Raw genomic sequence first — 21,855 nt, 5'->3', positions numbered from 1 at the left:
CAGCGTCTTAAGATGGTGGGGATGGCTTTGAACAACCGTCAGTACACTGGTCGCCATGGGGGTCCATCCGAAGACCCGATGTCCAACGGTGGCTTAATCCATAAAGTAGTCGACGGAAGGCAGCGGTTGCCCTGCCGTAAGACAAGTACAGCCACCGCAGGTTTTAAAAGGCCGAATTTAATGCGCAAAATCGGCAACCCGTTTAATTGTGTTCAGCAATAATCGCTTAAATTTATTGCTGAACTTAACGAACCGCTATCGCTATCAGATGACACCGACATTCCGCACAGTGAGCGAAGCATAATTATTGCTTGTTTACGATCCGCTGTGGACGCTTTTTACGAGCAAGTTTTACAAGTTTTTGGTGTTAGCTTTCGTGGTTGTGCCCATATTATTATTATTCATGATTTTTTCGTTCTTAATAGGACGTTGGCGAGTTTGGCTGATAAATGGCTGAGGGTCCCTGCTTATGAATGATCCTGCCAATTATGTTGTGCATTTTAAAAGAATGCTGCTCTCATTTTTCATACCTCTACGTTCATCCGCAAACAGTATCCAGTCACACTGTGCCATCTCAATTACCCACGGGCAGGCAGAAGAGTGGTGCCAGCTTCGTACTTTGTTGATGGCAGTGCTGTGAATCGCACCACATCACTCCTTATTATGCTGATATGCGGTAAGCACCTGCGGCCGTGGATGGTGTAACCTAATGTTGCCAGTCAGCAACGTGACCTCGTGAGTTCACAGATTGTTCGTGACTGTCGCGCAGTGCACGAAACAAGCCAGAGGATTTACCTCTCTTTGAAGAAGTCGCTGGAAGTTGTTGAGCTTCTGGAAAAGGCAGCGGCAGAATGAGATTAATTAATATGATAAAGAAAAACCCCGTCTCGGTACTTGACATGTTGAGATTCATTCTACCGTCCCGTCCTGGCGAGCTTACACGACGCCCCAACGCGTCTCAGATTTCGCGTTTGGGACAGAGCTTTTTGGCGGCCGGCTTCCTCGTTCAGGCTCAGACAGGCGAAGCCGAGAGCAAAACATCGCATTACGCATTAATGTAGGGTCCGGAAGAATTCGTGTCTATGGAACCCCGCGCGGGTCACTAAAAGTTGTCAAATGAGGGTTTGTCGGGCTTCGGGTTTAGTATCATTGCCGTCCAATCCGTGTAATGCTTCTGGCGTCCATTAAAACATTGTATGTAATTTACAAAGTCACAGACCGTTTTCGAAAGCAACCTAAATTGGCTACAGACAGACGAACCAGCACGTAATTAAACCGATGTCAGTGTTATTATGTATAAATTTGGCTGGATAAAATGTTTCGTGAAAAACTGATAGCAGCATGACGAATTCCAAAAAGTACTTTGAAACAATTACAAAATCAAAATTGTGCTGTTCTTAAAAAGTTCTTCACAGCCGGAGGCCGCACGATGATAAAAAACGCCAGCGCAATTGAGACGGCTGGCAAGGAGCGGCACTTCCGACGAACAAGAAATAAACACCTAATTACCGTTTGAGTTGGACAGTTGCGTCCCGCGGGCTTCACGGGCACCGTTCTCGATAAATCACGAGCCCGCACTGTCACGAAATGGGGGTCCTTATATTCCAGTGCCACAAACAGCGGAGCGTTTTTATGGCGAATTCGTTTCTGGGGGGCCGAAAAATAATTGCGTAACACCGAGAAAAACGCTCTACAATAATTTGTATGCTCAGCAGAGTGTGGCGTAATACGAATGAAATCAGTCGTGTCATTGTTTCGGGAGCTGAAATCAAAAATGAATGTTCGCACGTGCGCCACCGACATAGTGCACGTTTATTTGACGTTTGCATAGCAACAAAAAGAACCATTAGCGAGCATTGTGGGCCACCACTTGTCCATCGATAGTAGAGAGACCTATTGACCAATTACACTGAAAAGCGGGTAACGATTTGCAGCATACTTTATGTACTCATTCATTAGCCTAGGTCAAAAATCACATCGGAACCTAATTTTGCAATATTAAACGTTTTCGCTGGAAGCTCCCTCAATTGAAGGGACTAGGAAATTTGGCAAATTGGTGGTTTGGCAAAATGGAAATTATTTTAAAAAACTCTTCTATTGCGGCACCCCAGCACCGATGGAGACCGGAAAAGGGTTGTGTTTGGCGCCACCGACGTTAACGCAATTCAATCACTAAGTAATTAGCTACTGATTTCGTTGTGTGGCTCCGATTGAATTTCCCAGTTCACTGCGATGGATCTGAATGTGGGAACAGCTTTCCAGCGAATCTCAGTAGGCCGGAAGCCGCGAATTGGCGAACAATGCTCGATGAACAAGCACATGAGGCAAAATTAAAATAAAAATCCAACCGAAACATTGCATGGATCGGCATTAACTCGCGGAATTGCAAAATAAATTAACAAAACACCATTACGTCAACGATGGAAATATCAGTACTCTCTTCTGAAACATCATATTATTTATTATACGCCAATTTTCTTATTTCTTTAATGGAGTTTTTTTCTTAAAAAGGATTAAAATTTTACTTTTCTGCTGTTTTACGAAAAAATGCATTTTTTCTAAACTAATTTGATATTTGTTAAACTTTCTTAATTGTTCAATTTGGATGAGCTGTGCATTCGATGCGGAATTGCAGCATTAGCGATAGTATTAGTGGTAGTAGGGGTAGTAGTAGTAGTGGTAATAGTAATGTTAGGCATATTTTCACTCGTTTAATTACCCATTCAGTTTGTACATTCATTTAAATAGAGCTATCGCTTTAAAAAATACGCATTCGAATCGAATGTATAAATATAAACGCTTTTTGTGGCTCACGCTACGTGACTGCCTATTCACTTTTGTCTTTTTAGATCAAACCATTCGGCCAACGTTTTACTACGTTACGTGTTCACTCACATCACATATCAAAATTTCTCACAACTCGTTACTGGGCTGGGTTGTACTTCTTTCCCGTGTGCTTCAGGTCATCATTTTGTCCTCTGTTCTGCGCAGCTAAACATAAAAATCCCATCTTCCCATCAGCAGCACTGCGCGAATAAAACCAAACGTTACGATGTAGCACCCGCGTTCTATCTTGCACGATCAGCACCGTCGTTATGGGGGAGGGAACCGATCGATGGCCGCTGGTGGTGGTGATACCAAGATGTCATCAGACGTGTCAGTACCTTCGTTCCTCCCAGCGCTCGTCGTCGCTCATCGGGCCAGCGGTGATCATCATCGCCAGCCGCCGGTGTCGAGGCTCCGGGTGAGACCGCACTCAACCGACGAGTCGTAGTCGTGGGGCGTCGGGTCCGAATAGAAGGATGGCCGGGACAGCATCAGCGAGTGCTCGTCGGCCACCATCGCAAACTCGCTGTAGCTCGGCTGGCCACTCTTGCCGCCGCTGCCGCCGGGCCAGTAGCTCGTCCTCGAGTGGGGCTGCAAAGTGGCGATAAACGAGAGTGAAACGACCGGGTTCGGTGGGCAAACACATGCTGGTATGCTAATTTTTCGCACCCCCGACCCCACCCGGAACGCGACAGGAAGCGCTCTCGAGAGTGGCGCACACATAAGGAACACCTTGCATTGCCTTGGTACAGGCTGACCTGCGAATGGATTGTTGACTTCGGTCCGCGTTGCGCTCTTGAACTGAAGATTAAAAACCAGCGAGCTCGCGTCCCAGGACGCAGGGCGGATGCTGTGAAAGTTTCATTTAATTAATAACTTCAGTACAGCACGATGCTATCGTATACTTTGTAATCATGCTTCAACTATTTTGCAAGCGCAATCCGTTAGAGGACCTCGGTCCTAATTGACCTTTGATTAGTTGGAGAGAATGTTGCGCCCTAACCGGTGATCACAGCTAATTGATTTTGGTCCATTTTTCATTCCCTTTTACTGGACTGGCTCCATTTGGTGGTATTTTGTGCGAGCTGGACTTTGATGTGGTTCGCGCCAAGCTGACGCTTGTGGCGAGATGAATGGATTCGGTTTTCCGGTTTTCGCTGGGTCTCGAAATGCGCAATTGATCAGCAAGCTTAGCGGCTTAGTGTCGGGGGCCGGTTACATAGTTTCATCTCCCGGGCAGATTCCGTGACGTTAAGGCCGTTCCATGTTCGATTGTTAATTACACTAAGTGGTGAAAGAAATCTCCAGAGCGAGGACAGCGCTAAGATGCGAGTCCTCGAAATGTTAGTTGGACAACTTTTTTTCGGCCTTTCTCGCTGTTGGTTGAACGTATTCGCATATACGGAACTTCCTGCGGCGGGTCACCGTGAATCGTAAGACGTGCCACGTGGGCTCGTTTCGGGAGTAGCAATCGATCCTGCTTCGCTCGGCGAAGCAGAAGAATGCTCTGGCCTATAGCAAGAAGCAATAAAGGGCTCGGGCACGGAACTCGGAAACAAGAGTTCGAGTCGGGTTTGTAATTCCCCTTGTCTAGGAAGCAAAATAAATTTGTTCGTTAACTCAATCAACGCCATCTGTCAGAGGGTCAGCGCCACTAGGTCACGGCTACTGCGGATGTGCTTCATCTCGTTTCAAGCACGCCTCAAGGTTCATCTCAATCAACTTCGGCCATCGGTCGATTGCTTGGTCCCTGTCAAACAAAGAACCCTCGAACCCCGGCAACAGCGACGGGCTACGTACCTCTTTTCCGGTGCCCTTCCGGTTAGTGGCACTGTTGCTGGGTCCGGCGGAGACGAGCAGCATCTTCTGCTGGGGTTGCTGCTGTTGCTGCGTATTGACCTGCCGTATGGTGGTCGTGGTGCAACCACTTGCGGTATTAATTGTGTGATAGTTGTTGCCGGTGTTGGCGGCATTGCTTCCGCTGGCAAACCGATTGTAAAATCGTGTGGTGGCCGTTCCCGGGCCATCGGAACCCATGGCGGCTTGCCCAGGACCAGGACCGTTGTTTGATCGCATCAGGGAAGCTAGGGAGCGAAGAGAGAGAAGACCAGACGGAGCAGCATGTAGTGAATAAGTACGAGTGGTCAGTTAATTCTTTAACAGGTTGGTCACTTTTAGCTGCACTTTTGAGGGGGCTTTTGTTGGCACTGATGTTTACTCTAGCTCTAGGACTCGTCAGCCGATGCGCTTTTGCTTTCCCGATTGCTTTGTCGGTTTCAAAGTGATGGCGTAGCTCAAGGTCAAAGATGCGAAGGAATGAAGAAACCATGTTTGTTTTGGTTCAATATTGGAGAGATTCAATTGAATTGAATTGAAGATGGCTGAAAGGTGGCAGCAGGAGCCGAAAGGAATTGGATGTCGACAAAGTTGTCTATTTACACCGACGACGGTCTTATGCTGCCAAGTCCATGGTTCGATGCATCGTTCCAGGATGTATCAACGATGTTTCCAATGGTCTATAATATTTTATTAAGATTGGGGAGGTAATCGATTTTAGCGTCCCCTTTCGATTTGTTGCTCGCAAATTTAATTTAGTTATCTATCTAGACCTTTGACAGATTGTATTTGTTTGTTGCAGTCTGCCAACTCTACTACCTACTGACGTCCCCTCGGGAACCGTTTCTAACGGTGAGCGGAAGCCCCTGGGAATTATGTACCCTGCACACAGTTTTCTAATGCTGCAACCGATGCGTCAACCGTACAAACTGTACATACACCGTTGCCAACGTTGGAAGCGTTCGTTTGGCTCCCAAACCAAAACTCTAAATCCTATTACGAATGTGTCCTCATCGAGAGGACCGACGTCCGGTGTATCTGCGAACTCAGCGATTTGTACCCACAACACGTTTCGAGAGTGACAAACCAATCACCTAACACTATGTTCCGGATACAAACCGGTTGTGTAGGAATGCACCGAGCAGCATGCCATCGGGACTTTCCGCCCGGGAAAACATTCGGCAAGTTTGTGGCACACTGCACTTCGGACTATGTTTTCGTCCGGCATCGGGACGCTACTAATCGAAAACGAAGCCAACCCGATGGAGGCGCCTGGTGGGCCACGTGTTTTTGGTCCGGCCTTGTTGGGATGCGCCATGCGTGTATGTTTGTGTGTACCTGTAGGTTGCAGCAGCGCAATGCCACCATTTTGGTTGAGATGATTCATCGTCATGCTCCGGTGGTCGGCTACCACCAGTTCGTCCTTATTGTCCCGTCCGGTCAGCCGGTCCGAGTGCGGTCCGATGATGCCGGAAACTGCATCTGGAAGAAGTGGTACAAGGTAGGTAGGTGATATTAGCATCCCAGCGCGTGCCGGATGGTGACTATTGTTGTGTGGCACGTCTGCAAAATTGTTTCCGCTCATTTCCCCAGCTCTAGTGCAATAAGAAAGCTCTGCCAGTGGAACGAAGAATAATGTGGTAATCATGCGTTCTAGGTTTACGTCCTGCCAGTTCTACTTTCTACGAGGTGGAGTGGAGTGTTTTGCGAATGCCAAGCCCACATACAGACCGGAGAACAAGGAGTGGAGCATGCAAGCTAAACACAAAATCGGCACAAAAACATTGCACAATTCGTAAAGCAACATAGAATCGGGCTTATAGTGTAGGCTGTCGTTGGGCGAACTGGGTACGACTTTGTCGAGGTTATGCGGTACCTAAATATCCATGCGGTGCACGTGTCCGTTTCTACCATTCCTATTGTCATTCAATTACCGACATCAGCATGGCTACAGTGTACAGTTCCGAGCCATGTTTGTGACCGCTGGCAGCGGTTTGTTGACAAAGTATTATGGCCGTTCGTGGTACGCTACAGTTCTTGAAAATACCTCTACTACACTCTACAAAAGTTACCATGCAAACAAAGCCAAACAGGGGTGGGTTGACGAACGCAACTAAAAGGACATGCAGTGAAACTAAAAAAAGAAGCTCTCCTTAGCACCTACGTACCTGTTGAGCGACGTTGAGCCGCGTTCGGTGTCTGAGCACCCCCGAGAGTGTTTCGCCGGCGGCAGGGCAGTCGGCACTTCATGGCGTACGATCCGTAGACGAGCGGGTTCATGCACGAGTTCGAAACGGCCATCAGGAACAGCCCGTCCTGGACGGCGACGTCCACCTTCGCGGCGCTTTCCCGGTCGAACATGTACCTGTGCGCAAAAACGAGGTTGAGAGCGTGACCACCGCTCGAAAGCCGACCCCTAAGCCCGACGAAAACCTACCAGAGCGTCATCACGACGTACGGAGTCCAGCACCAGACGAACACGACCACGATCGTGATGGTGAGCCGCAGGGTCCGCTGCCGGGCACGCTCGATGTGCGTCAGATCGTTGCACCGCAAACGCATCGTCCCGGGCGTGTTGGAATCGCTCGTTTCTGGCGGTGAAGAAGAAAGCACACCGAGGACTTAAGGCACCTGGCACGACCATACCGCTCCCAGAAAGCCAAAAGCCGGCATCCGCAGTGTCTGGTCCTGGGACTGCCTTTGGGTGGCTTTTGGACCGTGACTTGGGCTTAAATGAACTACGCTCCATTACACGCTTCACGTTTCAAAGTCACTCAAGACCACTCTACGCGGAGTTTGAACTCCATGGACAGGGCTCCATATCCTAAAAAACTTGTCAAGCGGCTTCGTTTGGCTTTTTCTGACTATTCACGGTAAAATGAAACCTTACTCAAGTCCGAGTCCGAATTGGCAATAAGCTGTCATTGACTCTTGGAGCATAATGTTTAACTCGATGGTTACTAGATCGCATTGACGCAGCGACGCAGTTGGAGCAATGTTTCCAAAGACTCCTTAGTCCGACAGTCGACCGGTCGGTTGCCTAACACCTAATTGAATGTAGACATTTTTACTGAATTTTCATATAAAATAAACGGGAATGTGAAACGGTTGTTACTGAACTCGCATCATTTTAAATAAAGTTAATAAAAAGTACATTATTTTCGAACCACCTTAATGCTTTGTTCAGAAAAATTTCAAGTGACACTCGGAGCTCGTAAAGTTACGCCTCCTAACAAACAAACAACTCCTGGTTTGTGAGCCTTTTCCGGGAACCATTAGTCACAGTGAGCTGAGTTTTCCGGGCATTCCGGGCACGGATGCCACTGTCAGGGCGCAAAATTAGCTGCGTTAATTCCCGCGTTCCGGTTCCGGTATTTTCTATCTATTTCTGTTTCTCTCTCTCACACACAAACACTGGGCTGGGGCTTACCCTTTTCCCGGGACCGGTTGGAGATTTCACACAGGATCACAGTGTACGCACCGCTGATGATCATCAGGGGCAGGAAGTACATCGCTATCACGCAGAACAGATTGTACGCCGTCTCGAGGCCCGGCGTGGCGAAGAACCCGAACGTGACGCACTGCGTAAAACCGGGCACTTGAGGGTGCTGCTGCACGCGGAAGATGATGCTCTGGAAAAACCGGGAGAACCGGGAGAGAGTAAAGATAAACACACGGAGCACACGGAAAAATGGGGGCCCGCCTCGGGGACGTTGTCGACCGGAAATGGAAGAATCGTGTCCATTCGGAGTGGAGTGGTTGCTGCGGTGGAATACGTGCACACGTGTTGGTGCCGAAGGTTGGTAGGTAGGTCACGGCCGTGCGTTCGCTGACCGATTTGCTTCGGTCGACGAAAATCGATCTCCCTCCACTGGAAAATGGCACCCCTTTCGAGACGGCTGGAGCGCTCTGACAGCTTCAGATAATAATGCGAGTGCTCTAACGAGCCACCGACCACGTGGAGGAAATTGATTTGAAGTGTACGGAAAAATGGTGTAGCGATGCTGAGTTCGACAAAGCCGGGCGAGCTTGCCACTGTCACCGGTGATGAAGGACGTGTGGTTTCGATTGCAAGATGTTTCGGGACAGGATACGCAACCTCTCGAGGTCCACTCGACTCGGTAACGAGTGAACGGGAGCCAAGGGACGAAGCAAGTTTTTGGTAAACTTTCTGGCAAGTACACCACCAGCCAGGACGAAAGCCAGCCCAACCGCAGAGCAGACATCACCCGGGGCAGACAGCGTGGACCGTCATCTGGGATCCGAGTCGAACCCCCAGCCCGAAAAAGGATTTCGTCTCAGCTCCGGGGTGCGCTAAAAAAAAAGGTCCGAAATATCATCTCTCCACACGCTAATTAGTTGCCGTTTCTCCCGCTTTCCCGGTGGTCGTGAACCCCAAAGCCGGGAACCGGGAAGTATTTGGTAAATAAATTTCGTATCTGGCGGGTGTTAGGTAATAAGCTTAGCAATGTAGCGTGGCCCCAAACAACCTGGTACAGGCTGCCAACAGCTCTCGGTGCCAAGATGTGCCAAGAAACAAACGCAATTACGCCGAAACCGACTCACGACAAGTCAACGTCGCGCCAAAAGCAAACGAAAAGAAAACAGTGTTACGGTAGCGAAAGACCGGAACCAACCCCACAGGATCAGTGGCTCAGTCGTAAATGAAATGAGTTCTATGGCACCTCTTACCGCTGCTTGTTGGCTTGCAAAGTTGGCATCTTCGGCGGCATCCCGCGTGTGACAAATCGTGTGCTTCCTTCTCTAGTACCGGGCAGTTGGCGGGAGAATATGAATCACGCCGACACAAAGGAGTCCAGCAAGTGTCCACAACAAAGTGTCCATTATTTATTCAATATCTTCTCTGGCAATAGTTGGCGCACTTGGTGGTACCGCTGATTTATGGGACGGGCGGACGGTATTCGCCATTTTGAAAAATAACAAACAATCGCTATTGTTAGCCGGGCTCTGTAACGACCGCGAACGAAGTGCGAACAAACAGTTGTTTTGCTGCTGGTTGACTATTAGTTGCCACCGTGACAGCTTTCCCAGGGTCGTCGCTATGAGTGACACACGCGGAAAGGAGTGTTTCAAGTAGATAACACTCCGGCGAGGACGAACAGTCGGAAAACGATGTCCATTCGATGGCGAAGAAAATTCCCTGACCTGGGATGTGGGATTGCGATATGTTGCAGGTTTGCGCTCTGGTGCCTCCTTATGGGCATTTATTGATTTCTCCATGGACGTCTGCTAGCTAGTCGATTGAGGTTAGGATTGGTTCGAGCTATATCTGGGATCTAAATGCGCTTTTCGACTCACCTGTGGCATAGCGTTGACGAAGGCAATGAACCAGGCTCCGCCGAGCATGATTTTGCCGCGTTTGCGGGCGGCCGACACGCGCAGTGGGTATATCACAGCGAAGCAGCGGTCCAGGGACACACAGACCAGGACGTTCGAGCTGAGGTACAGGCAGAAGGCGCGCATGAACAGGAACACCTTGCAGGCCACGTTGCCGGCGTGCCACTGCACGGTGATGCGCCAACCGACCTGTGGAGAGAACCGATTGGAAACGATGGCCATTAATTAAACTTAACGCGGCACGGTGTATTTGCATGCCATTCCGAGTGCCCGTTCTGATGGTCCATAACTATGAATCACGCTATCTGCGTTTCTCGAGAACTCACAGCCGTTATCGACCGACTTCAAGGATTGCAGTCGCAGGTGGCGCATCGACATGATTTTGCATACGAAGTTTAATTAGTCATTAGTGGCACTATGCGTAGTAAAAACAGGCCCCACTGGCTACTGGCTGTGACTCATTTAAATAAATTATGTCTCGGGTCCATCATCTATCGGCGAGAAATCTGGAGCCCGGAGCTCACCGTAGCTCAGGCAAGGATGTGTTCCGAGTTATTTTTTAATTTATTATTCACAAGAACCCACCGAACATTTTTGGTTGGGAATGATGCAGTGCAAAACGTACGTTTTTTTTCATTAGATCAACACCCTCCGGTGGATCCATAAAATAAAACACCCACGGTTGAAGCTACCAACTTGAACCGCATGGTGGTTTTACTTACAAAAAAGGAGTAAAGAAAAGAGTGAAAATTTTCCCGCAGGTGCTCAATTTCAATGAACGCACACGTTGCCAGAATCTGAACTTTCTATACTTTAATTAACGATCGTCTATTTTGGTTGGTAGCTTGCCATAGCCACCCAGGTGCCACGTGGGACGGCGTCGATGTTCATTAGCCGTTTGTTTCAGATCCGAAAACGATTCATCTTCACCGGTACTTTCGGCGCACCCGCACGAGTTTCGTGGATCGCGAAATTAACCATTATTGTTAAATTGAGTTTTGCGGTGTCAAATCAAATTACATCATTTCGCATCAAAACTTTGGCCGCTGTGCGACGCGTCGACACGTTTTTTTGCACTACCAATCTCAATTTGTAAAGCAAAGAGTTTATTTTCCCAACTGACAGGGAGCGTGGCTCAGTGGGAGACAGCGTTCATAAATTAGTAACGTTTCCATAATTTAGAACCGCTACCATCAATCCCAGAACCCGTTATGCTGTAAATCACGTCACGTGCCAACGACTTGTACGCGGAATTGTAGTTTATCATCATGGGCCTGCTGCCAAACCCGGGGTGCCAACTTACCTCGAGCGGTATCATGATGAACGCCACCATCAGATCGGCCACCGCCAGATGACATATCATTAAACTAACTCGCGATCGCCGATGGCGACGGGAACGGAATAGCGTAATGACCACGGACAGATTGCCACCGGCCGCTATCACAAAGAGGACACAGTACACTATGATGACGGCCACCGTTGAGTCCGTGTGTCCTGAAATCGGAGAAGAGAACAAGAAATTCGCATGAAGCGGACGGCTGAGAGTAATCGGTTGCCCCCCCACCCTCTGGCCAGATTGAACATTGAATCAAGGATCAAATGGTGCACCGTAACCGTAACCGTTCAGATTGAGCACAAATCACGAGAACAGAACAAATCAGGCGAAAGCGTGCCCACTGTGCCATGCGCATTGCATAGCTTCGGGCGTTTAGTACGGAAATCAGCATTCCCCGAACTACACCTATTCAATTAACAAATGACACCCAATCTAATTCGCGGTGTATCCCCATGGGTTCACGGCTCACGTGTTTTGTTTGAACACACTTAACACTAAAAACGTGGCACTTGATGATGATGAGGTTACGTGCCAATAGCGGTGGCCAAAATAACCATAAACGGAAATGCTGCAAATAAATTTGCTGCCTGACGGGAGACCCTGGCAGAAACTTGTTTGTCTCTATCGCAACATGCGCATGTTACTTTGTATCGCACATGTAACGACATCGACCCAGAGTAGATGGCTCACATGAATGGCGTGGCTTTCTGGGTCACGGTTCCTCGCATTGAAAAGCAATTAAGAGCTTTATCGGACGGGGACAAAAAAACTACCCACAACGTCACAAGCAATAACCAATCGTCTGTTTTCCGTCTCGGTGGAACCGTTTCCATCGTACGACAGATTGAATAGTTGTCACAACCGTCAATATCCGGTAGGCTCTGGGATGGAAACGGAAGACGTTTGAATACTCCGAAATATTGTGGTGCCTATGATTTGAGTTTGCTTTCAATACCGCATTTGCATTGTTAAAGTCTTGTGATTGGACATTCACTAATTTTTAACAGTCTTATGGTACTACATTCATATGAAATTTATAGGTAAAGTTCTCCATCATGACTAAATGCCCGAAAGATTGCCGACAAGCTGAAGACTTTCCAACTTTGGATGGCCCCAAATACTGGGGAGTACAACGATATTCGAAAGCAACGATAACGATTCAACTCAATGGTGTGCCTTATTCATTGACCCGTCATAACGAAATGGAAGCTTCAACGCAAAGGAAAGTTTCACAATTAGAAATCAAATTTGCATGCATAATTCATTCGGCTCCACACTCCACAATGGTACGGCACTGAAGTCAATCTTGCCGAAGATGTCCTTGCGTCGAAGAACAGGGCCAGACCGGGCAACCAATCATTGGAACAAATTGCTGTGGCAAACGATTGGCAAGCTTTCCACCTGCTACTTCGGCTTGTTCCAATGAGGGTCCATTTTTCAGCGGCCACTTCACGAAGCTCCATCCTTGGCACGGTATCTCCGGCCGACCTCTTGGCGTAAATAAATCCGAACGTTCCCGACCGGCTCTAATTGATTAATCGCAAAATATGCACCACGTTGTTGAAAAGAGCGCCAGACCGGCGACTCTGACGGCACCCTCAGTTCCCTCAGTCAGCCGACACTCGGGGCAGATTGGCTGATTCTAATTGAGAGCAATTATTTCTCGGAAAATACTTCATCAACGGTGTGTGATTAATGAGAAATCGGTTGCGATTCAGTTACGACCTGTGAAAACTTTATCCATTTCATTACCGAAACAATAGCACGCCTTCGTAATGCAGATTTATTGGCGATTTGATGTTGTTTGTGTTTGGCGTGTTCTCAAATGTTCTGCAGTAAAGTACTTTCCTTTTTCTATCGGCCTTTTTTTAGTGGGTACTCTTTTCTATCAAGCAAAACGAAGAGCCATTATTAATGGGTCGGTTGTGCCGGTTAATACTGATCGGAACCAATTCAATTTCCTCTGCACCGAAAGTATCCTTTATGTAAGATTAATCGAGGGTCCGATGACACATAACTTTGCCATCGTTTTGGGTAAGTTTCATTTCCTATGGTTGGTTTGAACATTTGTCCTGTCCTGATCTGACTCACAGACCTCCGAAAAAAAAAATGGAATTTGAAGCTTTGGACTTTAAGTTGATCAAATGGCTTTAGCAACATTTGTTTGCAGATTTAAAAATTAGCCCAGAAAAGGTAGTTAACTCGGTTTCACGTGTCGTTCCGGCTATGACTTTCGCATCAAATGTTTCTCACGAGATAATAGCATAGAAAAATAATCCTACGCCAAGCATTTTACATCATATTGAAAGGTTACCTGTCAGTGGCAGAAAATTCAGGCAAAAATATACAAATCTAAAATTCACAACGTTGTCTTCCTGTCTACGCAATCTCCGGGCGGGTGTCAATCAGTAAACAATCATCGTCATCGAAAAAGTATCACTGATCCCATTATAAACGCCCGCCGCATAATGCAATAGCTTAAAACCGAACGAAAGTGGAAAAATTCGGCTCCAGTTGTCACGTTAGAATGTAAATGCGATAACTTGATCCTTTGATGATAACGTAGAACGAAATGCTCCGCACTTGGCCCCCTATTGGCCCCTCTTCACTTTGTGTCCGCTTTCGAATCAATAATGTTGCGCTGGGAAAAGTTTAGTTTATTTATCTTGCCCGCCGTGTCGTCCCTCTTTCTGGGACCGCGAGAGGATCACTTGCGCGGTGCTTACTAACTACGGACACTCAATCAGGGAAAATGACGAAGCACAGGAGGAAAATATTTCCATCATTTTCGCTTCCGCCAAAAAAAAAAAGATAATGCGTCACTCGGTGCGTTGCGGATAAAGGAACACCGCACAGCTGCAAACAGTGGTTAATATATTTCTTTTGCTAAAAAGTGTAATAAGTTTCATCTGTCGTCGTAGGGACCGGCCGTAGTGACAACGTGCTGGGCTGCCGTAAATTTTCCGCAGGTAAACTTTTCGTTCAATTTCCTCCGAAATGCGAAGAAGTAAAGGAGAGCGCTTCTCGATGGCCTCTTGGACGGGGAGAAAGTATAATATGTTCCTCTTGGCCGCCTACAGCCACATTTCTTATACTTTCCCAACGCATTCCTTACACTTTGTGCTTTTCAAGAAAGAAAGGATCGCTTCCTGTGGGTTCGCCTTTCATTCGCGTGTTTCTTGTGCAGCGCTTTGGAATAAATCATTAAACTTTTCAATTTAAAATCGCTCCAGTTGAAGGCCACTTTGCCACGCGCTGAAAGTAGGTCGCCCAAGGTTCGCATAATGGCATCTTCACAGCGTTTCGGTTCACAAGAATCTGCGACTCACAAATTGTTTTATTATTAATAAAAAAAGTTACAATACTTCGGGATTGTACTGAAACGACCATTCGTGGCGATATAAATAGAAATGTGTGTCAAAAACCAGGTCCTAGATTTCATGTCCCATGATTCCGAAAATGCCAACCAGCTAGATTTTGGCTCTTACCCATTAGCACCTATTGAACAAGCGATTATTGAATATCCACCCAATACTACATCGACTAGGTCACATAATGGCCACGATTATCGAAACCGGGGACCAATTTTTTAATAACCCTAAGCGACCGCAGTGTGGATCCGACAGCAGCACTTACCCATAAAATTTACGATACAATCATTTACAGGCATCGCGGCGCATGAACCATTTAACGACCATTCATTATAGACCAGCAATACAGCGATTCGTCTAACGTTTGTTGAGATAATAATTACGCGATAAAATAGAATCATCTTCTTGGTATTTTATGCCATCCATGCATTGTTAAAATACTTAATTGACCAGACAGACGGAACTCATTTCGATGCTTACATGGCCTCGTAATATAGATTGTTCTATATGCCGCAGAATGTAATAAAATTCACAGCTTGCAATTTCGATTCCCATTGGCGCAACGAATAGCGCAACGTGACGCGGTAATCGAAGCGCAACCACTTTCGCACCATTCTCTACTCACAAACCGCAGCAGCAAATCCGACGACCATGTGTTCGACGGTATGCTTAATTAATATCCTGATCAAAGCCCCGTACGCCACCCCGTACCCCGTTTGTGGGTACAAGCGCTTACAATTAAGCTTCAGTTATTTGCTCGACAACCGTTTCACGCACCGAGCAGAGCCCGATAAAGGTTGGGAAACTAACACGAAAAATATATTCCGCTTCATATAGGGGTTTCCTCCGGTTCAGGTTTATCACGATTCTCGCAACCGACAAAAGCTCCACTGCTACGAGGAGCGTGAAGTCGGGAGCTAGAGTTGGTCAAGAATTAAAAGAAACATTAAACCGATGAGTGGAACTTTCCGGGTCAACAAATGATGCTGAATGGTGCCATTGCCGTAAAACAAATAAATGTATGATAGCCATTATTGACTCCTTTTTTTATGAAGCTGTTTCAAGCGATTATTTACTTTTTCAAAAACGATCTCATCATTTAGTTCTTACTCCGATTACTCGTGCTTCGTGAAGCGCAGCGTAATAATGATAAGTGAAATGCGGATTTTTCAGCAAAATACATATCGTTGTAGTAACGAACTATTAACAATCTTTCTTTAGTATGTTTGCTGTTGATTTTATCTTTTATTTTATCTTTTTTTTGGACGTCTTTAAAGATATTCTATTGCGTTGAATATTTACTACGTAAAAGTGTACTCGGCTATAGCCGAAATGAACGTGCCTGTAATATAAATTTCCATTTTGGGTTAACGAAACGGCGAGGCACTGATGGCTGATGGTCCCCAGAGGCGCATCCTGACGATGAAACCAAATATATGTGCTACCGATTATCCGTTTCCGTTTCGCTAGCCCCGTTCGGAGTGCGATTTAGTTCGAAGTAGTCGTACGCCGATTGCGTTAAAACTAACACACCAGCCCAGGACGGGGGTTTGGCGAAAATATTTATGTTTCATCACCCTCGATGTCCAGCTCGGTTCTGAATCAACAGAAGGTACACTTCAAAGGTTTCCGCTGGGAAAAGGAAATATTGGATACTTGTGCGTGTCTCTCTTTCTCTTTCTCTTGAGAAACATGTACCGGTAATTGCCCGACAGCCTGGGACAATATTTGGACTGTGGCAAGTTGTTATTGAATTTGCCGTCACGCGATGAAACCGTTGGCGGAGCACTCTTTTGCTACGAAATAATGCTTACTTTATAGATCCCTAATGTTTCAGCATTAATAAACATCATGAAACAATCCCGTGACAGGCGTTCTGGCAAAGAGGCGCAGACATCCAGACGCCACCGCAAGCGTGAGTGTGTGGCTTTCAGTCAATGTAATCATGTTTGAGCACCGTAAGACACCGACTGATTGATCGATTGGCTGTCTCGAGCGTGATTGAGCTCCGTAGGATAAACATGTTTAATGAACTCGTCGGCGAGCATCTGGCAAAATCTTTAACTACAGTCGACCCGGTAGAGTTGAGCCCAGCGAAATGCGGCAAGCTCCAAAGTAGAAAACAGGTGCTGAGCCACGCTGTTTATTTGGTGGTTGGCACATTATTTTAAGTCAGTCATTCAAGGCACATGGTATGAAGCAAGAAATACCTTTGTGCCAGGAATGTTGCCAACCACGGGAAAGCTGACTTCTGTCGGCTTTTTGGAACGCTTGCAATTTGGTTTCTGAAGTGGTCGGAGAGACCAGAAGAGCACACCTTATCCGGGGTTGTTGCCCCAAAAAGGAATTCTGCTCTAACAACCGCACCGTGGGCTAACCGAAAACATGTCTGACAGGAAACCCCAAACAGGAAGAGCTTTTTTATGCGCATAAAAATTATTTTATCCACAGAGGGCACAGTACCGTGCCCTCAAAGGCGAGCGATGGCGAAAGGATGGCGGTGGAGCATAGTAGCCTTTGGTACTCTAGGCGCGCACCACTTGCTCGAAACGTTCAACTTTCATAAAAGCGATTCCACTTTTTGAATTAAAGAAAATTATTTCAACGAGTTATTTACGTCAGATTTCCCTTGTGAATTCAGATTTCCTAGCATTCGCAAAGTCTGTGAAGCCGAGATGGCATTAAATTTCTCCTGGCTCCGGATTACAAGGGAATAGATGGCAAACGATAGGCTTGTGTGTATTTTATGAGTGTATAAGTGATGTGCTCAACCCTTCGAAGCAACGAGACACTGTAATGTTACTGTCGAACACTGTTAATGCTAATGGCGCGGAAAAAGGACCAGCATTCTGTAACTAACGAGAGTCGAGTGGATGGAGGTGAACGCATACGGAAAAAAGGTAAACAAAAATGGCGTCGATGAGCACTAATCGTTTGTACTGTGAGTTTAACCGGCATATTTTTTATCTTTAAATAATGTACCCCTCATGGTAAGCTTTTTACTAAAAATGAACCTGCAGCATGAAATAGCACAAAAGTGTATGCAATGTTTTTGTTACCATCCGGTTTCGTTACCGAGTATCACTAACATAGGCTGGCTTTTTGGGCTACTCCATCGTAGAAACTCAGACCTCTATGGGCGAATATTCTCGAGGGATTAGCAAATTCTACGCTTCGGGCACAGTAGCTGCATGTGAATCGTTTTTTGTTGGTTGGGAAATTTGAGCCCCCTGCGAAAGGAAAAAAACGACATCGCTCCAATCCACGGATCCATTATTTGAGAAGGATGTAGGCAGCAAAACGAAGCCAAGCGGCCAACATACACCCACCCGGATCGCTAGCCTGCCGAGGTCGAGGGACAAAAAGTAAAATAGCACGACTACATCATGATTAAGAGAGCATCTCTCCGTTCTTCCGTGTTTGAGTCAAGTTTGTACTTCATTATCGTAATCAAACCTTCGCCCAATTTGATTTGTTAGGTTACGATGTCGCCTGTCTGCTTGTTCTCATCTAATTTGCCAGAAGCTTAAATTTATCTAAATTTGGGTCTCTTTAACTAAATGGAAATTAATATGTGCACAGCAGCGTATTTTCATCTTAGCGTTAAATTTATATCTCGGTACCCGGTGAAGCGTGCCCTTTTGACTTCGGTGCCGTTCTCTCCATTAATTATGCCTGGTTTGCCAGGTGCCGGGCACCTTTGTTTAATAATCTGCAAAGCTAAGAAATATTCCAGAGACGTACCGGCAGACCCGCAGAACTACCGGAGGACGAAGGAAGACAACCGAACGCCACCATGGTTCCAGATGGCGTGCAAATTTTCGACGTCATGCCATCATCCTTGACATTTAGGGAGTTTTCCTTGGCGTTTAATTAGCCCCTTCTTAATACCTGTGCCGCAAAGGGGGTACCGCTAGTTCGAGAGGTGGCAAGTTTGAACGTAACAGACATCGAGAGATGTCATCCGTACAAGAAAATTAACTTGCGGTGCTCAACCCAACCAAAGCGAGACTAAATGTTTAATTCATTGCATCGTCTTCGGCACATTAAACACCTCTTACCGCACAAAACGTTCCCGAAAAGGTCCCCGAACGCACATATTATGAATAAACATTCGTCTTCAAGAATCCGCCCCCAAGCGCTTTTCCAGACGACGAGGAGAAAATTATCTACCGTCCCACATTCAATATTCGACACTCAATATTCATCAACAGCTTATGCCGGCCAAAGGGCACTATAAGGATGCGTTTTTTTATGGTTGACCATCCGAACAGAGGTGGGTTGCTGTTTAGCACATTTTACGATACGGTTGGTTGTGGAGCACCGAAGAAAGGCACACGAGATGACCGCGAAGTATCGTGCTTCTTCGCCCGGCGTTGCTAAGTGGGCCATAAAATCCTTCATTACAGCTACCGGCCGTAAGCTGGGACCTGCAGGATTCGGGAACAGGAAAAAAAGACCAACAGAGATAAAACACAAGACAGTGCTGTCAATGTCCGTCTGTGCTGCTGTTCTGTTTGGGACAGAGTTCTGGGTTTTCCTTGAGGAAATCCTCATGTTAAATAAGAAGGTGTTACAAGGTTCGGTGCGGACCATTGCGCCTTTCTGTCGAGAAGGATTCCCTGATACCCGTACCGTCAACGGCACAGGTTCTCATGTTCCTTGCCATCGTCTGCCACATGCTGATCTGTCGCTGGATGAAATAGCCCACATAATGCCAGTCTCATTTCCACACGGTTCATTTACCAGCCAACCGGTAGCCCGCTTTATGGGAAGTTATGATAACCGAAATCTCGCTACTATGTGGCCATGGAGCGCGTTGCAATAATGATGAGCTGAGTGCTTATCAACCACGGGCGCATACCGCACGCATTCTGTGTCCATAGAATGGCATCATTATTGATTCGCTGTCGCCTCATGCTCCGTGCTCGGTATTTTATTAATTAGATCGGATGAGCATTCGAGATGCTCGTGGGAAGTGGGAATGCTTCCTTGGCTGTAGAATGCTCAACTACAGCGCTACTTGAAGCACTTGGCTATCTCGGCACATTAAAGTAGCACCGAGCAGATTGAAATGGCCCGCTGAAATAGTTGTTCAACTAAAGCGCCCCGAGCACCGATTACAGCATAATCTCCTTATCCCGTGCTGTGTCTGGCAGTGCAAAAAATGGACGATTTCCATCCGATGGTGAATGGAAATTTAGTTTTCTCCCTTGGACATTACCTAATCAACGATAAGCTCGGATTGCGAATCCAATCACGCCGTACAGGAAAGTCATTCACGGTGGAATCAAAGGATCGGTCTCTCTCTCTCTCGATCGATCTATCATTCTCTGTCCCCGTGGGAGTCTGGTTTTGCTTCCACTCAGGATTCCGGTTTTCCAATCGAAACCAAAGCGTCTCGAGCGTCTTCGCGGAACAGGGATAAGTGTGAGATAAAATTGCATTATTGGTGGATAACATATTGGCCGGGAAGGTTCATGAATGTTGGAGTGTGGTTTTATGTGGCTCAGCTCAGCCGGCAATACCGGCATTAATCGCATTAATTAAGGGATTTTATGTGTGGTTTCGGCACCCGCTGCCCATGTTCGTGTTCCATCCGTTCGATGCGTTCGTCCGGAAAATTGATTGATTTATTCAATTAATAAATGGCTGCACACGGTCCGTCCGTTTTCCGAGCCAATCACGTCGTGCCACGGCGTGCGAAATTAAATTGAACATTGATTTTGAGACTGTTGAGCGAGGTTTTCAGAGTCACGAACTCTCGGGGGAAGTGAATTTTTCTGCACGAAGAGTGCACTGTGGGGAGTCAAACGATCGTTAATCGTTTCGTTTACTTAGCGGACGTAAGTTGTTTGTAGGTCTGCAGGTACCGAAGACAGAATGGCCTCCGAAAGACTCTATCGCGTTGTACGGAAGTCGTAAATTCCTCAAATAGGTACCGCCCGCTATCCGCGGTCCCAACGGTGGTCAGTTTCCTCGCAAACGAGCTTGACCCTTTTTGAGGGATTACGTTCGAGATTGTAGTTTATGGCCAGCTGCAGTGAGTGTAGTCCCGAAACGGGGCTCGGTCCACGGAGCATAGAATCTCAGCAAGCACAAAAGAGCACAGTTCGTGGCGGGTGATGGACGACTTTCTTCGGTCCGGCTCGACCGTCTTACGCAAAAGCGGTTTGCCTTTTTGATACATCGGCATGTTGGGCAATCTGGGAGCGTCCTGGGTGGCTCTACTACCTGGTGCAGTGATGGTGACCTCCGAGCCGTTTTTGTCCATGCCGGGTAGCAGCAGTCCGGAACCGTTGGGAGAGAGGGCCCCGAACGGGCCGCCCAGACCGTACGGGAGCGTCCCGTTTGACATGGCGGCCACATTCTGTAGATACTCCTGCAGATGTTCATGCTGGAGCGATATATCCATGATGTTCAGTAATCCGGCCGCCAGGTACATTCAGAGCCGTGGTTGCCGTTTTTGTGTGCTTGCCACTGAAACACGCCAACCAATGCGACACGCAAACACATTCACATACAGAGTGGCGAAAAGAATTTTCCAGACAATATTTAAGTGGATTTTTCTTTTTGTAACGAATCGTGTATCGACACTTCCAGGACACTTTAGTGGACGGGGACGCACCGGTGGCACACCACCTTCGGTATTGTGGCCATTTTTCAATAAAACATTATTTATCGTGCACTGTACAAGACACGCCGCACCAGTGCCATCACTACGAGTGGGTCGTCGGTGAGTTTGGTACCATTTTTCCACGCGAACGCCCTCTCTAATTTTGGATTTCACTAGACCTGACCCACGGTCAGAGTGGTCCGCACGAGACGAGGAACCATTGCTCACTCCGGGGCAGCCACACTTTTTAATCCACTTTCAATTGGCTTTGCCCGGGAAATCTTTCCTTTTCCGGGTATATTAACATCCGATCACGCTGCACTGGCACGTAATTTTGGCACTTCCGGGGTTTCGTGTCGGTAGGGACAGGGACAACGTGTGCTCTGCTTTTAACCGTTGCGCGTTTGAATTTCGCACCCTGCACCCGCGCGTAACTGAGTCGCCGAAGGAGAGTAGATGACTCTGACGACCAGTACGAGCTCTGGTCGCCGTCCGGTGGATGACTGATCTAC

The 21,855-nt window shown here is 47.2% G+C and overlaps 1 protein-coding gene across 1 annotated transcript; it reads right to left on the bottom strand.

Moving 5' to 3' along the window:
- Positions 1-3,213: 3,213 nt before the first annotated feature.
- On the bottom strand, positions 3,214-21,172 carry LOC131212098 (adipokinetic hormone/corazonin-related peptide receptor variant I-like). The gene is made up of 9 exons (XM_058205835.1): positions 20,962-21,172; positions 11,324-11,514; positions 9,982-10,209; positions 8,093-8,294; positions 7,100-7,253; positions 6,831-7,027; positions 6,001-6,144; positions 4,627-4,910; positions 3,214-3,417 (listed from the first exon to the last, which is right to left on the bottom strand). The coding sequence occupies exons 1-9, from the start codon at positions 21,170-21,172 to the stop codon at positions 3,214-3,216; spliced, it is 1,815 nt and encodes a 604-aa protein (XP_058061818.1).
- Positions 21,173-21,855: the final 683 nt, after the last annotated feature.

Source organism: Anopheles bellator, chromosome 2, assembly GCF_943735745.2.
Source record: "Anopheles bellator chromosome 2, idAnoBellAS_SP24_06.2, whole genome shotgun sequence".
In the NCBI taxonomy this organism is placed as follows: Eukaryota; Metazoa; Arthropoda; class Insecta; order Diptera; family Culicidae; genus Anopheles; species Anopheles bellator.
The sequence above is the reverse complement of the archived record's forward strand: the minus strand, read 5'-3'. Positions and strand labels throughout refer to the sequence as shown.

Excerpts from the sequence above, each read along its gene's own strand:
- LOC131212098 (XM_058205835.1), bottom strand. The coding sequence starts at position 21,172 with ATGTACCTGGCGGCCGGATTACTGAACATCATGGATATATCGCTCCAG. Across the intron at positions 6,145-6,830 it reads GGCTCAACGTCGCTCAACAG|ATGCAGTTTCCGGCATCATC; the intron begins GTACGTAGGTGC and ends CACTTCTTCCAG. Across the intron at positions 4,911-6,000 it reads TGCGCTGCTGCAACCTACAG|CTTCCCTGATGCGATCAAAC; the intron begins GTACACACAAAC and ends TTCGCTCCCTAG.